General features: G+C 38.0%; 1 protein-coding gene across 1 annotated transcript; it reads left to right on the plus strand.

The window, feature by feature from the left end:
* Nucleotides 1-1,294: 1,294 nt before the first annotated feature.
* LOC145480120 (uncharacterized) lies at nucleotides 1,295-18,692 on the plus strand (the record flags this gene model as incomplete). Its single annotated transcript, XM_081458578.1, has 22 exons — nucleotides 1,295-1,673; nucleotides 4,339-4,581; nucleotides 4,856-5,418; nucleotides 6,931-7,105; nucleotides 7,350-7,490; nucleotides 7,833-7,897; nucleotides 9,159-9,221; nucleotides 9,491-9,608; nucleotides 11,174-11,317; nucleotides 11,596-11,653; nucleotides 11,788-11,890; nucleotides 12,364-12,410; nucleotides 12,766-12,993; nucleotides 13,062-13,205; nucleotides 13,686-13,797; nucleotides 14,154-14,307; nucleotides 14,699-14,765; nucleotides 14,886-14,952; nucleotides 15,071-15,147; nucleotides 16,211-16,337; nucleotides 16,644-16,685; nucleotides 17,101-18,692. Coding segments are annotated over 22 exons (3,291 nt in total), but the record flags the coding sequence as incomplete, so codon positions are not given.
* Between the last annotated feature and the right edge of the window lie 22 nt (nucleotides 18,693-18,714).

Genomic DNA, 18,714 nt, shown 5'->3' on the forward strand with positions numbered 1-18,714 from the left:
ATGGTCTCCAAGAATTTTCATCTAGGATTGAGTGTTAACAACTAACTACATGTAAACTAATTTGAGATTGGTTGAATTCATTGCAAAAGTAAATTATAAGTTAAGAATAGACGATCAGGTTCCGGGTATTCCCTTATGATACTTCGTTGCATTTTATCTCCGTATTCCTATTCATATACTCAAAATGCCTTATATTAGAGAAAGTGCGAGTCTAAATGAACGAACGAACGAACGAGCCATCAATATACACAAAGAAAATCAGTAAGATCAACTACATGTGTTGTTTGTTGAATTGTAGAATGGACAAAGTATCTTTGGAGGAGCGGCCTTGTGAATCGCGGCTTATCTAACGCAGTATCTTGTCCCGTGCTAGGAACTCATCAGAGACCTTCCTGCTTAAGCAAACTCAATGAGCTCCGCGCTGATTGATTTTACATTTCGTGACGGAATACCAAATATTTCTTTCCTGATGGTCAATGTGTCCACGGTCAAGCGAAGGAAATCATCACTTCAATCAGTTTTACTTGCACCAATCACTGACAATCACTGCATTAGCTGTTCCACTGTTGACCTACACACTTACAAGATCATTCGCATTTTTATGGCTTAAGTATAAATAACAGTAACAAAACTCTGTTTCCTTTTCCTGCATGATTAATGGCATTCATGTACAGAATTTGGCGTGGAGTCATCTTCCGAAAAATACAAATACCATTTACAATTGTTTGAGAAAAAACATTCATTATTCAATAAGAAAAAAAAAGTTTGAGAATTGCAAAGGAAAATAAAAAGCCAAGTCCAGTATCTATAGAACCATTCTGTCATGAAAGTAATAATATCTTACCTGCATATTGCAAGAGTGCTCGAGAAGATCCTCCTGAACAATTGTAATAAAAAGCTAAAACAAATCCCTATTTAGTCTCAGGAACATTTTCATGACTGTCAGAGGTTGCTGGGCATCTGGTGTCGGTTGAAGACCATCGTGTTAATTGATATCATAGTCATTTTTTTTGTCTTTCAGTGCAGGAACAAAAGACTGATCTACACACCTGCATCACTAAGTAATCAGTCAAGCATCTAAATCTAGCGGTTCGAGTGCATATTACTAGCCATTCCCCAGATCAAAATAAACTTCATCTAACAAGCTACCAATTGAATTATTATAAGAATAAAACGTCTGCGCGATCGGATCAGTGTGTAACGACTCCATAATTGAATAATGTAAAGCTCAAATCTCTTGTGATCTGAATGTGTGAATATAATCATAGTATGCTAATTTGCTTCGTAATTTTATATAGATAACCGAGCAGCATATCTGCTTCCTAACTCGACAACCTTTACCGTTCCTAATGGTACATATCGTCTGAGAGTACTTGCCGTGGGAGGTGGGGGTGGTGGTTGCGGAGGAATAAAGCAAGGAAGAGGCGAAAGCGGCAATCTGGCGATAAACATTATACATGTTAGTGGTCCAAAGACTATCAATGTCTCAATAGGCCGAGGTGGACTGGGAGAGAAAGGCCACAGTGTAGAATCCGTTTCTAATGGACTGCAGTCACAGTTTGGCAACTATGTAACCGCGCCCGGAGGCCGCGGATGCACTAGAAAAGTTTTGGGCTATTCCTTGGTGCAGGTCAGAGGAGTAAGACATCTGCAATTAAGCAAGATAACAGAAGGTAAATTTATTACCTAGTATCCGTCGTATTCGCTAACTATTAACAAAGAATCCACCAGAATTTCGAGAAACAAGTGGACAAAAACTTTGTACCGAGATTGTTTACGTCGTAATGTAAACTTCTCTGCGACTGTTTGAAATATCTTTTTGCAAGAAATCATTTCTAACGACACCAAATGTAAAAAAAAATCAAGTTTATTTGAAACACTTGAAAGTACTGTTGAAATGAAACTACCTGTGTTTGGACACTTTCTCTGAACTTTGAAATTTATTTTGTCGAGTTCCCATGGGAAAGTGTTTTCGTTGTTGTCAGCTTCAGGCAATTATTTATATCTTCAGCTTTTAGAAAATGGAAAAAGGGCTTGTGATATACTTAAAATTACTAATAAAAATTGCTCTATATTCTATCAGATTTCCTCTTAATAAGCTTTGGGTAGACATGGTTTTCTAATCATTAATTTTTTAAAGTTAGCGCAACGCACAATCTACCAAATCTATACTGTTGTGGCGATTCCAGGATAGCTCTCAGTCAAAAGCTTCTTTTTCTTTCCTTTTCTAAACTCTTAACCGTCCTTCCGGTCGACTTAATAAATTAATAAACTACCTGAGCTAAGACGATTAAAGGAGGAAAGCATAATTATCGAACACATATACTTTTTTTCAAATTGGAAGGTAACATTTGAAATAATACATCAAGATTTCGTTGAATTTGAATATCGTAATAAAAGGAAGTTCTTTTTGATTTATTTCAAATGGATAACGATTATTAACTTGTCCCTTAAATCTCGGAACAGTTTTTTCTTCCTTTTAATATGATTATGACCCCAACATCCATCGCCAAGCACAGAACCACTAATGTATACTTCATATAGGGTTTTAAAGTCGTGGTATTTGGTAAGCTGTCTTACGAAGCTTGGTGAAAATATGTATGTAAATCAAAGTTGCTATGAGCCACTCAACTTGGAAAATGGATCGTCTGTAAACAGTGACAATTTTGATGCCACTGACTTGAGGTCTTAATCCGTACGTTAAGTTAAAGTTAAAGCCCACTGGCAAAACGCAATGGTAAGAGAATACTCGAGGAGATGTCACGCCGTTGAAAATATTCGTGAAGTTATTGGTGATCCTCGTCCGAGACAATAATAACGATAGTACCGCTTCTTGTCCAATCACCAAAGCAAGCACAATCGTATTCTCATTTTCATTCCAGTTTTTTTCGTTCTTTACTTTTCCAGGCGATATCAGTGATTTTTTTCTTTCTTTGTTGCCTTTTGAGAGATCTTAGAATCATAACGTAGAGTCATAATACCACAAGGACAGGGCCGCGTCTATCTCATCCACCCAACAAAGTTAATCCCTGATCGGCGAGGATCCTGCTTGGATGGGTTGCCAAATACGAATACTCCGTGTTGTAATAACTTTTTTTTTCTTCCTTTTTTTTTTTTTTTTTTTTTTTTTCTTTCCTTTCCAAGGCGATATTAGTGACTGCTGAACTCCCCGTCTTGTGTAATGTCTTTTGTTTTCTGTTTACCAACTATTTTGTACAAATCATTTCGCCATGTCCGTATTCTTCTTTGAAGAATTTATTTACAATACTGTGTAAATAATAGCGAAACGCGTCGTTCGAATTCTCCTCAATTCTCTTGTCTGTTGATCGGCCAAAACGTTTAATCACGGCTTGAATCATACCTCGAAAATTTATTAGCTCATCAATTTTGTGATTTTCAATATCTCCTTTGCTTTCGACAATCGAGTGCGGTTAAACCTGTACAAGCATACGCCTTCGGGAAATGAGCTATTTCTATAATTAGCTTCTCTTTATGAAAACTTCCGTGCAAAAATCTATTCAATTTAGATCACTTTTGTAGTAAGATATTGAGTACTTGCGCCAGAAATTCAAAGAATAACTAACTTGACACGGTGCAATCGACTGTAAAACGGCCTTGGACAGTGCGATATTCGAAACCCGGGGAAGAGGGGGGGGGGGAGGTGGACTCCTATACGGAAAGGTCGGGGATGCTCGTCGTCTCGGGTACAACTCCAGGATTCTGGTCTCACTTAAGGTGTTGATAACGAAACGCCACCATTCTTAGCTGTCAAAGTATCCTTTAAGGTACACTCGAAGAAATAATGATAAAAGAAACGCTCTCATTTGTTTTCCGCTGATCTCTCGAGTACGCGAGTCGGGTCTACAAGTGCACGCAGGATCCTTTCTTAATAAACTGTGGCTTATAATCGAACCTACTCCGTTTTAGGTGGTATCTTTTCGGGGTCTAATAAAGTTCAAACAATGCCCAAATTAGTCTTCTTTAGGAGTTAAGTTCAAATTTTCCGACGAGCATCCCTGACCTTCTCATATGGGAATTTCCTTCCCCCCCCCCCTCTCCCCCACCCTGGGGCTCCAAATCTCTAACAGTAAGTGAAGGAGTGAAGGAGTGAAGGAGTGATGGAGTGAAATCGTCCCACCACTACAACTTGGAAAATATGAATATTTTCTACGTTGAAAATGAAGAAAAATAAGAAATAATTTGAGCAATAGAAATAAAAATTTTGCTGTCGTCGTCCTCGTCGTTGTCCTAGTCGCTGCTGTGATTTATTTTTGCTAATCTGTACTTGTGTATCTTCCTATCTGCATCCACATATATAGACATCTTGTGCTTTTTCAGGTTCTAATGGCATGGACGTTGTTCTGCAAACCTCCACGGTGCAGGGAGGAGAGGGAGGGATTCTCATTAACGGTTCCGGACCATTCGGGGAGAGTGGCGGAGGTAACATTTCTGCAGCAGGAGGAGTTGGTTACGGGGCTGGGGGAGGGGCAGGAGGAGCTGTTTATTTAAACAGTGGACCGTTGATTTATTCTGGAGGAAGAGGTGCTGACGGGGTGATCTACGTGGAAATGGTCGATTCAGGTGCGTTTTATAACTTTTTACGTGAAGAGTTAAATTACCAGATAAATGTCTGTATTGGCCTCCAGTGAAAATATATGACGAAAGTTCTTGGTAGCTGAAAATTAGAAAGGATGAGTCATATGGTGAAAGTGAAAACGCTTGAAAATATAGCGTTATATCGATCGAAGACTCAACCTACTTGCTTAGTATGTTCCTTTTTGGTTGTCTTTTTTTTTTTCTTTTTTGCTCGCTCGTTTACTTGTTTATTCTACTTAAAATGTCTTTTCTCTCGCAGTTTGTTTAAACTCAGCGGACATAATTTTTGCAGTCCAATCCAGGGATTCTTCAAGCGAGTTTAATCAGCAGTTGCAGTACATAAAAGACATCGTCAAGCATTTCCAGATATCTCATGACCACACACGGATTGCCTTGATCAGTTACGGAAGCGAAGTCCATTTTAAATTTGGATTCAACGACTTCACTAATTCCAACAACCTACTGCAAGGACTTGCTGGCATCAAGAACGATTTAAACGCGAGCAAAGAAGTGCAGTTTGCCAGCGTATTTGTGACTGCGTTAATAGCCTTTCATGAAAGTAGATCGTCTTCTAAGGCGTTAGTTTTGTTTACGTTTGCCAGGGATATCACACAAAGCACTTTAATGCAAAACTTTTTAAGTAATACTAGGACCCAAGGAATTTCAGTATCAGTGGTTGCTATGGGAAACAGCACCAGCAAATTAGGCCTTGTTAGTCTTGTTGAGCATGAACATGATCTGTTTAGCGGAGACGCGGCTGATGCTGAGGGCGTAGATGTTCCCTGGATTGTTGACTTCATTTGCCAAGGTACATTTTATTGCTTTGATTAACATAAACGAAGTGATACCTTACAAACGAGGCACGAATATTATGGAGTAATTGTCTAAATACTATATTCTTCAACCGACTGATAGTGGGGACATTTCAATTTGGTTTTAACGATGTGATGGTATGAAAAGGCGCCAAAATCTGTGGCGCGATTTAACTTTTTGCATTGAATGACATGAACGTGTGGGAAGCGAGCTGGAAGAAAGACGGGTTATTTGTTCTGAAATAGTCCTTGCAAAAACTCTTCTAAAGTCGTCTATATTCTGGAAAATTGCAACAAAAGAGAATTATGGAAAGATCCGAAGTAATAGTGTTGCTGAAAATTATATACTTCGTGCAAGTCAAATTAAGCAAGAATTTACGCGACACAGTTCCGACAATCTCTTTTTCACTTTCTGAACGTGATTAAGGCGGCTTTTGGATCTTCCCGTGATTTTTTTGCCGTTTTGTTTCCTAAAACCCTTTTTGAATAAATTTCTCAGAATACCAGACTCTTCTCACCAGAGTCAATGTGGTGTTGCCAATTATTTCTCGTATTTCTGTGGTAGAAAGCTCGCCAAATCTGCTGCTTTTTAGTCATTTTCTTCCGACGGAACTTTCGCCTACCGCCAACAAAGTTTAAACTGAACGACACTTGCCTCACATGTTTCTTTTAAGTTCACAGAAAAGTTAAAGGTTTAAACCCGGAATTAAGGTGGCTTAAAACAGATTCCAGCATTTTCCAACAAGTCGATTTTGATGGGTCATTATAACTATTCTATATCGGTTGATGCCACAATCATGGTATCAGAAAAGCGCCCAATTATTGGTCAACATTTTGGTGTCAATTTCGTGGCAAAATAGGTTGCCATAGCAACATTAAATTGTCGAAAATATAAGGTAGCTCTGAACTCACTCTACAGAATGCTTTTAAACTCGGCAAAAAGTTGGGTGTTATCATGTTTGACACAATTCAATAATAAAAATGAGTGTCACCGAGCTCGTTTTTTTGAGTGCTTAAAGCTTACATTAAGGCTGTTTTAATAGGTTTTATTGTTGCTATGGTAACCTGTTATATAAAATAGATGATTGCAACTTGTTTACCCATGATTGGGAAATTGTGTGATACCATTATTATAGCATCACCTTCACTTGTTAAACAGTGGTAGTATTCGTCCTTATCCTTAGAAAACTGCTGGAAACTGTTGCCAGCCTCCTTAAGCGAATCAATGAGAAAGCTGTAGAAATGCACAATCTGAAGTTAAAAACTTAGGAATACAAGTTAAATAAAACAAGTAACAACTTTAAAAGGTGTAATACTCGGGTGCAGGCTGATTTGAGACTCGTTTAGAACGCTTGCCTAGTGGGAAGGGGTGTAGTACGACATAATAATCTCCTGTCATGATCTGCTCCTTAAATTTTGTCTATATTTCACTGTTGTTGTTTTCATGGTAGTTGTGGAGGTGGTACGCACACGTCATGATCATGCCATACTGATTTTTGACTAATTAACATTTTCATGAAAGCTGACAAATTACTTAAAGCATCTTCGATTTATTTTGTCAGATTCGAAACCAAAAGCAATGGAAACTGACTCTGGCATAGTGACCACAACCTTAACGTTATCATCATCTGCCATGCCACAAAGTACTAATGCGTCAATCAAATATATTGGCCTGGAATTCACTCCATCACTTTCTGGTAAGTAATCATCAATTATCGTTTTTGATATGTATTTGTTTTTCCACGGCTGTGATGAATTGCTCCAACAAAAAGAAATCTCAAAATTAAATCATTTTCCAACATGTATCTTTAAAAACATATACGAGAATGTTTTACTTTGACCTCGACAAGCTGTAGAAGCTTATATACACCCCTTAAATAATAGTAAAAGACTTGAATATATTAGGCAAATACGATTTGGTTTCGCTTTTTTTTCTCTCAGTTGTACCAAGTAAAACAGATGATTATAGTATAAGACAGAGTTCAGTCTTACCTACAGTTACTGCCAGTGCGACTGCTTCAGCCGGGTCATCAGTCTCTCAAAACGGAATTAGTCAGCGGACGGTACAGGAAATTCAAAAAGGTAATTTATTTATTTACTAATACTTACTAAAATTAATAAGGAAGTATTCGTTTACAACTGAAGATAATAGCAGCAGCACATCGAGACCTCTATTAGGTGATACATGAATAAAGTAGTTGGTGAGGCTGACCGCCGAATCAACCGATCAACTCATAGACTTTGAGAGCAAATTACCGAATTATTTTAATATAATTTTACCCAAATATCTAATTGTGTGAGATAGCTCAGCCAATAGGATTACAGCATTTTTGCTAAATTGAATACTTAATACGGTAAAATTCAAGTGATTATGCCCCTCATGTACAAACCAACAACTAACGATGTAGTGGCTCTCTGTTTCAGATCTGGATGATCTCCTCAGTTTTAATATCTCTTCTATCGATATAAAGGACATTGCTAAAATTCAGGTGAGATTAAATAGAACTCATCCTAGATTTCTGTAGTCTCCTGTCTTCTTCTTCCACGGTAATGAGCCACAATTTCCGTAGATTTCTCCAACAATGAAAATACGATGCCAACTGTAGCCCAGTGGTTACATTTCCGAGCTTCGGTTCGGAAGGGCATGGCGTTCAGCCCCCGGTTGGACTCCACTGATGTTCCTTCGTACAATCTTCTTTTTTTTTTTTTTTGAACCAAGTTTGGTGTGAAAAGACATTTTAAGGAAGGACATCAAACTTCCCTGACCCTAAATTAAACCCATCTTGCTATGTCTTTTTTCGTTTAAGCCGCTCTTTATTAGCTTGTATCCAATAGGCAAAGATCTGCAAAACCACTGATCTTGGGAGGTTATATTTTTTTTTATTTCGGAAAGATTTGATAGTCAGTGGATTTCAAAAAACTCTATAACTTAAGCAAGGTCTTTTATAATTTTCACAGGACTTATTCCAAAGCACGTTTGGGATGTCAATAAAATCTACATTTCATATGCATATAGGTACCATTAAATTTGCCAGGCAATTCAAGGAGTCTCCCTGTAGCCCAGTGGTTACATTTCAGAACTTCGGTTCGGAAGGGCATGGCGTTCAGCCCCCGCAAGGGGACTCCGGTTTTTTTATTATTTATTTTTTTTTTTCCCTTCATATTTCTGTTGGACTCCATTGATGTTCTTTCGTACAATCTTCTTTTTTTTTCCCTTTTGAACCAAATTAGGTGTGAAAAGGTATTTTAGGGAAGGACAGCAAACCTAACTGACAGTAAATTATACCCATCTTGCCATGTCTTTGCATTTAAGCCCCTTTTTATTAGCTTGTATCCAATAGGGAAAGACCTGCAAAAGTACTGATCTTACTTGGGATGGCATTTTTTTTATTTGGGAAAGATTTAATAATGGTTTAAAAAAAAATTCTATAATCTTAAGCAACGTCTTGCATAATTTTCACAGCACGTAATCCAAAGCAAGTTTAGGCTGTCAATAAATCTACATTTCATAGAGGTACCGCTAAATTTGCTACCTAATTCAAGGAGTATCCCTGTAGCTTAGTGGTCACATTTCGGAGCTTCGGTTCGGAAGGGCACGGCGTTCTCCCCACCCTCCCCCCCGTAAGGGGACTCCGTTTGTTTTTTTCATATTTCTGTTGGACTCCATTGATGTTTTTTCGCACATACGATGTTACCAGGCCATATCAATTTGTCAATTGTTTTACTTTAGATTTTCTTTTTGACTTGTAGAGCTTTGTTAGTTTAGCCGGGGATCTCCTGATAGAGAGTCACAGAATTCCAAACGCCTCAGAGGTACGTGTGTCTGATTTCACAAAAAACTGTAAGGAATTTAACCAAAGAAGTCACAGAGTTGAAAGAACTAAGGCGACCTTTTTATTTTGCTGTTTTCAAATAATCATCAACAAATATTATAAGTGCTCCGGCAATATTTCGTCCTCAAAAAGTTAATTTTAATTACTGAAACGCGTTGCTTTTTCTTTTTTGCTAAATGATAATATAATGTATCTGAAATGCTCTATTCTAATAACGGAAGTAAGCTGGTTTTGATTCAACCTCTTCAGCGTGGAATTGAGTTCATGTTAGTGACAAAAGTTGAGGAAATTGGGTTTACCGTAGCAGAGCAAGTGAAACCTACAAGTGATGGTTATAAAACAATAACACTTTCCTCTGGAAAAGTAGGTGAGTCACTCAATACTGTCTTTGTTCTACCTATAATATGTTATTTACCTTACCATAAAATAGCTTTGTTTCTTTGTCTGTAAAATCTCACAACATAATTCCTAAGAAGACCAAACGTACAAACTGGCTACAAAAATCGAAACCAGTGGCGGATCTAGGGGAGGGGCCCGGGTGGTCCGCCCCCCTCCTCCCTTATTTTTTGGGGAAAAAAAAGAGAAAATCGCAGGAAGAAAAGCCGGCAGGGCAAGCAATACAAACTGGGGCCCCACTACCTTAAGTTCTGGATCCGCCACTGGAAATAGCCTTTATGAACGAGATTGTCAGTTTCATAAAGTTAAAGCACAAACCCAATCAGAAAAACCCGGAACGTTGTTAAAGATGCTGTTAGTTTTTTAAAAGGATCGTCTAAATATCGAATCCATGCTAAGTTTGTCACTTATTTGCCACCAGCTTTCAGAGAATTCTCGAATCGTCTGGGTAACTAATGTTAACTTCAATCACTACACATCGTATCGCTCGTATCGCTAATTAGTATATACCACACAAGTGAATAGTGCTTCTCGCGCGCTCTGATTGGTTAACTCGGAGGTGATTAGCAAGTACTATTCACCTCCGAACAGCCGGCGCGAGAGATTTTAAAATTTCCGACCGCTTGTCACACATAAAATAACGTTTCAGTCCGCTAATTATTCAGCCTGTGTGGTATATACTAAAATAATTATTCATCTCAGTGTCGGTGAAAGTGGTGGATATTTAACGAGCCGCGAAGCGGCGAGGTAAATATCGATCACTTCACTATTCACTATTCACTATTCACCTCCACTTCGGTGAATAATTGTCAACTATTGACATTAATCATTCACAGTTCGGGCTGGTTACCCTTGACGATCGCAAACATTCTTATATCGAAAGCTGGTGCCCAGGCTTCCCTAGGTAACTGGAATGGCAATTGCAAGTGGCATCCCCACAATACGTTTTTCTTGTTTCAAAACTTGCCCCATGGGTGCTATCTAGCTAGAAAAAAAAAAAGAAAGAAAAAAACGCATGGGTTCTAATTTTCATACCAATTAGTCTTGAGGTTCACATGATCTCTTGATATGTTAGTTTGAGGTCAAAATCAGGCTGGTGCTTAACTAAGTTTCCCTAGGTTTGTTTCGCCCTCGATATGGGAACCTCTCGATCACGAAAGGAGCTCCGTATCCATAACGTCACAGCACCTCGTGCCTCCCGGGAAATCATTTGTTATTTCGATTTAGACTGCTAACTCCGGAATCCAAGGGTCTTGTAGAGTTACAGTTGTCCAACAAACACCAAAAAATTTCCTGTTCTCAGAGCAAAATAAAGGTTTAAAACTCATACTCGTTCAGAAACTTTTCAATACTCTCAGATCACATTCACCATATCTCAGGTAAGCTCTATGACACCATTTTAGTTCCCTTGGGATCCTAATGAACACGATTTTACCCTTCTTAATCAACATTCGCATTTAAATTGTGGCTAATGAAGTTCGGTTAAGTCGAACGAAATATTCTTATGATATCTATGCGTCTATTTTTTATCTACAGATATGGCGGTGGCGTCTGTGAATCTAACGCGAAAGAAAGAGCTACGATTTCCAGACATTCTTGACGGTGATTTCGAGAACTATTCACGCCACGACTTGAGTAGCGTTATGCTTCCTCGAGAAGCCTTCCCTTCAAATGCATCAGGTAAATTTATACTAATAAAATAAAAAGTGGGGAAGTCGTAGGAATGTCTTTTCTCAGTTGAAAAAAAGGATTTGAGGATAGTGAGTTGTTGGATCTTTATCAATTTTTATTTGTAGCATCCGAAATTGACTTAAGAGATATTGAAATACTACCTGCAATTTTGATTATCATAAACGCGTTATTACTACTTGTGCAAATATTACACAGTATTTATCAATTTTTAATGTTCTTTGTTGTTACACGCCAATTACTTTTCTTTCCTTCTTTTCTCTCATCAGAACTTGGTAAGGTGGTGTGGATGATGTTTGACTCATTAACAGCTATGAAAGATGCAACGTGAGTGTTGATCTTAATAATTAGTTAAATCACGACACAGTTCGACTATACCTTGGGAAAAAACATTGTGAAGTCCTATAACTGTACAGAACCTTTGAATGACACCAACATGTTCATTGTGATCAATTCCACAGTAGCAATCAAGAGGTAGGAACTCGCATTATGAATATCATCACCAGACCGCAACGCAAAGGAGAGTTTGAAAAACCAGTCAGGATGAAATTCTGGCTTTCTAAGGTAAAACTTTCTGCTTGTGGGATAACTAATACAAACTTATAATCAGAAAGTCATTTTGAGCATGCGTACGTGTGTCTAACGGACATTCAGAGCACGTTGCCTGGATCAAACTGAGATCTAATTAAGTATCTTTGATTTTCGACGTAATGTTTTTGTTAATTGCTTTTTTGAGTGTTTGTTTTGTTTTGCTTTCCTTTGTTTTTAATTTCCTTTAGCCTGCAGTGCAGGCGTCTTATTAGACGGTGTTAGACGGTGGGGGACTCCTCCCCTATCCTTCCTCTTGCCTATCATTCACCCCCTTGGTAAAACTTTCTTTCTCTCTCCAGTCTTCCACTGCATGAAAAATTCAAGATGGCGGCTAAACTTTTTACGATGTGAGCGCTCGCTCGATAAATTCTCGCCTGCTCTGCAGGCTAAATTTCCTTTAAAATGCTTTTTTTTCCCAATGATCCTTCTTCGCTGTTTTTTCATAGCCAACTCTCAGCAACACGAACTGCGTATTTTGGAATCAAAGTAGTATGTAAGTTACATCTTTATGATATTAATTTGTTTAAATCAATTTAAATCTTGTGGAGTGATGAATTCCTGTTAACTCCAAAGGCACAACATCATCTTTAATTATTTCAAAACTCAACTTGACTCCTTATTCCTTTAAATAGAATATATCTAGCTTCGTTCCATTATATGTTCCTATCTCTTTAAAAAAAAATCAAGGTATAAAATACCTGTACACCTTTCGGAGTCAGGCAAATTTTGTACCTTTTGAAACACCGACAGAAAGTTGCACAGAATCCACAAAAAACTCACCACTTTTTGCTCTATCACCAGTCGAGTGATTTCTTTTCTGACAAAAAAGTAATTTATTTAAACTACAGGAAGGAACACGGTGTTTGGTCTACAGAAGGCTGTACAGTTGTGCAAAGAAACTATTCAACAGTCATGTGTCACTGCGATCATCTGACCAGTTTTGCTGTTCTGACGAGGGTCACTCCAAATCAGGTGAAATATTGTCCAACTTTTCATTATAATTTTAACAAGACGACATCAGTTTTCCATACGCCTGTCCCGTTATTGATCATGAATTTCGTTACACCATTGTCAAAGTAGCTTTGGATCTAAGAAGCGATAATTGATTGGTCGATTGATCGATCGATTGGTTGACAAAGTGACCGACTGATTGCCTGTCATGCTACTTTTGTTTATCTTTTCAGTCCGGCAAACAACACGAACTACCTCTAACAATTATCACCTACGTAGGCTGTGGTTTGTCCATCTTGGGATGCATTCTGACAATCATTACATACGCATTCTTAACGTAAGTTATGCAGTATACAATTGATCCAAGTATGTATATGAGAAGGCCAAGAAAGGCAGCGTAGCTACTATAACCCACCCTTTACCCCTTTGCCATAGTTCCACTATGCAGCGCAGTAAAGTTCTCCTTCCCCTGCCTCGATCCTGGACTTTGAGTTCTTTTAACGTTCAATCCTAGCAATATCTGCTGAAGTATTTGTTCGGCTGACCTCGTTCAGTTGTTTTGTTTTGGCCTCTCTCGCTTTCTTTTCCCTAGTCAGTACTAGAAATGGGTCTGTAATCAGCTAGGGAGATTGTGATTAATTAAATAATTGCATATAAAGAGAATTTGAAGCCAATATAGCTAGGTAACTTGTTCGAATAGTTATACACCCAGTGTGGTCCTTTGAAACATCTATTTATACTCTGTTCGGATGTTCAAAGATACCTTTGTTAAATTAGAAAATGAAGCTCATGTTTTCCGTATTTATTTCCTTTACAGAAGCCTTCGGTCGCAGAGAATTATTATTCATATAAATTTGGTGACTGCTGTTTTGCTTGCTCAAGTCTTATTCCTTGTGGCAGCTTTTGGAGTGAAACCACAGACATCACAGGTAAATAACTGAGTGATTTTGATCAAGTTTAAATGTGATTTAATTAAACGACATACATACACAGTCAAATAATGTCCACAGGTCGATAACAAACGAACATAATGTACGTTATTTGGCTTGAAGTCTTTAACTCAAAATAAGCTGATGATAAATTGTTAACGTAAATGATTGGCAACATTAGTCGTGGAACACTCTATACATTTCTTCTCTGATCAGAAGCCACTAAAACGGGGGAAGGGTAGTAATCTTTATCAAGTGGAACAAAATTGTATTTTCTCAATATTACTATTGTCAGGTTTCATTCGTTTCTTTTGTACGCGATTGGATAACTCATTCAATGGATTATTCTCTTGTAGGTTGCTTGTTACGCAGTCGCAGTTGGGCTCTTTTTCTTTTTCCTATGTGTTTTTTCGTGGATGCTCGCAGAAGGAATCCATATTTACTTCATGGTGGTCAGAGTCTTTGAGTCAGGAAGAGGAAGGAATCTATATTACACGTGTATAGGATGGGGTAAGGTGGCATCGTTTTCTTAAACTTTATTTTCTTGACTATGTTTTAGATTTTTGCCGATTTGTGGTCAATTATGCTTAGCTAATGTAAAGACACTATTTTGCGGTCCCTGTAGTAGCTTAGTACAGTTTTAGAGCAGTTTTCAATCAAGTGTCAAAAATAATCAGACGATCACTTTGGTTTTTGTTGTACTAAGAATACGGTTTGAGATATGCTGAACAGTCTAATTCAGTAACTGGTTTGGTTTTGGTTTTACGACACTCAATTAAAAACCGCTCTAATCAGTGTGTGCTATTGTTGAGGTTAGTGCTGTTCAAAGGTTGGACATTCTGCAGATTTTTGCCCATTTACAACTCATTCTGGTGATTAACATAGTTTCATTTTTGCCAAGGTTTCCCATTCACCGTAACTGTAATCGTCGTTGCCATTTTTCAAAAGAGGCTTCTTTCAAAGGAAATGTAAGTTCAAACTGAAATTATTTTTCAACAGTTACGTAAGAAAACCGTCGGAGGTCCACTCCACTGCACTCCATGGTGAAAGCGTTACCTTCTGTTAACCTACTGTAAATTCTTTCTCAGTTGCTGGTTGTCAGTGGAGACAGGAGCTATTTGGAGCTTTGTTGGTCCAGCCATCTTTGTCATGACGGTATTGCACATCCTAATCAATTTTGTTAATATAATTACACAGTTCAAACAATCCAAGGTTGTTCCACTGTATGTGTCAATTTCATTCTCATGCATACCTTCTCCATTATATTCTTTAGATTAATTTGGGCATACTCACAATGGTAATGAGAGTAACCTCAAAAATGTTAAATGAAGAATCGCCATCTAATGCTAGGTAAATATTTAATAAACTATATAATAAAACTAAATAAATAAAACTCAGTACTATTTCCATTGTTTCCTTAACATAGTAATATATAGACTTAGATTTAAATAGATTTATTTTGGCCCTATGTGACCATGGTTGGTATATAGACCTAACCAAGCCTAAAAGCAGAGCACCTGATTTGGCTTGAACCTGCGATCCAACCCAAAACCTGTACCTGGGCAGCGATCAACTCCAAAAAAAAAGCAAGTAACATCTATGAGCTCTAAACATGAGCCCGCGATAGGGTCACGTATTACTTTTCAGTATCAATTAAACATAACGTGGATGCCCAAATTTTAAAGTAAAGACGTACGCTGTAAACCTGCCTATCTCTTGGGGAAAATCCCTAGGAACAAGGTTGTTTTAGAGTGACATTTCACATTGATTTACATGAAGGGGCGTACTTAGGGACAAACGGACGCACGTACGGACGTAAGTACGGACGAACAATCACATGAAAACCAAAATATTTTAGCTCGATGGGTTACCAAAGCAATGGGGCTCCGCTCATGCGCCTTCAGCGCGCTGGAGCTCTGCTATTAACAATGCCATTTAAATGAGTGGTCTTTTGTCTATTGCTTGTCTTCTTTAGTCTGAATTTTTGGTGTTGTTATTATCGTTGTTTTGTCCTTTTTTTTTTTCTATTTTCCTTCTGTTGCAGTTTATGTAGCAATCATTTTATTCAGTTGCTTGTGTAAAATTTGACGTTTATGTTTGCGAATCGTGCGCCGTAAGTTAACCAGTTACCATGTTTACGGTGATCTACATGTGAACATAGAGCAGTTTGCAATATTGGATGCAATAACATAAAACCAATTGCTCGAGCCAGTTACATAGGACGCAGATGATCTAATTAACCAAACACAACTCGAACTGAATACATGTAGCAGACGCGAAGCTCGGGAAACGTGTTCTGATACGATGACAATGTGACGAGAGCCAATAGTGTCACATTAGTAATGGAAAACTAGAGCAAATGCGAACCGCTCTACACACATTTGAGTTATTGTTGTTGCTCTGTAATTTAAAGGTCTTTGGCAAAAGCTTTTGTCACTCTTCTTCCAATTCTGGGTCTGACGTGGGTATTTGGACTTCTTGCTGTTAACAACAACTCTGTGGTATTTGAGTATCTTTTTGCCATATTCAATTCCTTACAGGTAAGTTGTCTTCTTACGTTACACAGGAGTTGAAGTACCCTTGTTTTTTCACGTGGTTTTATCCACATCATTTTCAACTAGACTAATTGGTTTACTTTGTTGTTGTTGTTTTCTGAGGCTTTATAGCTACGATTCAAGACAAAAGTAAAAAAAACATTGCTCACTAAAATTTTCATAATGAGCCTCCAATATAGCTAGGGAGAGAGGGGGCCTCCTAAATAGTTAGCAAAACTTACTTTGATCAGTTTTCCAGTTTCTTTTGTCTACCCAGCTCAGGTTTTCTTTCTGGTTTACGTTTTTTATTAGGGCTTTCTTATCTTTCTCTTCTACTGCCTAAAGAATACAGAGGTGAGTTACACAACAAAGGCCTAAGGACCGTGTTTGTTTGTTTCCTTGTTTTTTGTTTGTTTGTTTGTTTGTTTGTTTGTTTGCTTGTTTGTTTATTTGCTTTGTTGGTTGGTTGTTTGGTTGCTTTTTAGCACAATTCCTCGTTTGATTCATCATTTAATCTTTAATCTGTCCTTATACACGGTATAAAGTTCATCAGGGTTTACAAATACAATGAATATATCATTAAAATTCATTTGCTACTATATTGCTTGTTTCAGCTCCCTGTGTACTGTTTTCTTCTTCTTCTTCTTCTTCTTCTTCTTCTTCTTCTTCCTCTTCTTCCTCTTCTTTATTCGTTCAGTTGATTGTTTGCTCGTTTCTGTCTTTATTTCATCCGCGTTCTTGTTTTTTGTGTGTGTGTGTAACATTGTAGGTCAGAAGAGAGTTCAAAAGGAAACTGCACAATCTTGAGGCACAAAGACATCCGAACACTTCTTCAAACCCTTCGACCACCCCAAAGAACCCGCCACCGGAAATTAAAAGTGATCATCATCGTACACTACAAGAAATGATGGCAAAAGAAACAAGTTTTGAGACCAAACTATGAACGAAGCTCACTCAATTCAATATGCTTATCACAGGTCACGTACCCATTACGTGCTGATAATTTTAAGAGATAGAGAATAAATTTACTCGGTATCAAATTTATTCTTCAAGTCACGTACCATTATCAGATTGGCCTTACGCCAAGTCACGTCCATTACATATCTGGAAACACTTTTTTATGTATCTCAATAAGGCCCCGCCCACACTACGCCGGAGGAATTTGAAAAAGGAGGTTTCACACTGAAAACGCATCAAATGTTTTGCGTCCACATTACGCCGAAGGAATTTAAAAACAAAACAATCAGCGGTCATTTTGGATTTGAGTTTGGGGAAAATTGGGTCAGGGAAATCGCATGAACACGAAAACGAAAAGCCGACGTTTGCAAATTCTTCCGATTTGAAATGCCTTTTCGAAAAGCTCCGTTTTCGTGACGGATAAGTGTGGACGGCAGGTCCAACCGTGGAAATAAGGCTGCGTTTTCAAATTTCTCCGTCGCACTATGGAAGCTGTCTGCGAAAACAGAGAAGAAAAGAATTCATTGTGCCACAGCCGCAATCATTACAGGGAAAAAAAGAAAATGTTGGTAGCCAAACAGATTAGGGGGACCTTTACTGAGATAACAATACCCCGCCAGAAAGGGCAAAAATTGAGAAAGCATTGTTAACCTTTTTTCCAAAACTGATAACTGTTCTTTTATATATGCTTAAAAATAGAAAGCGCCCAGTGGCTGACGTTTCCAGTGATAAGATCTCCATCAGTCTCAAAAACCTTTCTACGATAGAGCGAGTTTCATATGACCCTGAAGTGATTACAGGCAATGTGAATAGAGAAAAATGCAGACAACAACAAATGGCAGTGTTTTGTCTAGCGAATGTAGAAATACAAATGCTCTCTTGACCTCGCAGTGATTCCCGGGTGGTGATTTCACCGGTTTTGATTGAGTCCATATCGAACAGTGCATTTCTCTTCGAAAACAAGAGAATCCAGAGAAACGAGCGTATCCGCGTTCAGCTATTGGCCGGCGTGTCACAATTAAGAAAATTCGAGATAGATCAAAAGTGACAATCAACGTAGTGTGTGGACAGACTTTCCAAAATGTAAAATGTAAAACAGTATACGCCTGGATAAATATAACGATGTTAATTACCTCTAATTACTTATAACATGATAAAAATAGATCCGAATAAGAGCACTGTCTCCTTATGTACTGATCATAGCTACAGTTCGAGATAGCAGATATATAATGTTGTCTTTTCAGTTTCTTTAGCGCTCGAATGGAATCCCTTTTCTTTTTTTTTTTTTTTCGAGAGCTCTTTCTCGGTGCGCCGCCCGGGACCTTCTTAGGTTCACTCATATTAAATGTTAAATATTAACCGTTCGAAACAACAAGAACTATTTGAATAAACCTTTGATTTTCTTCTGATGTATTGTGATAACAAG

This window comes from Orbicella franksi, chromosome 2 (assembly GCF_964199315.1).
Source record: "Orbicella franksi chromosome 2, jaOrbFran1.1, whole genome shotgun sequence".
NCBI lineage: Eukaryota > Metazoa > Cnidaria > Anthozoa > Scleractinia > Merulinidae > Orbicella > Orbicella franksi.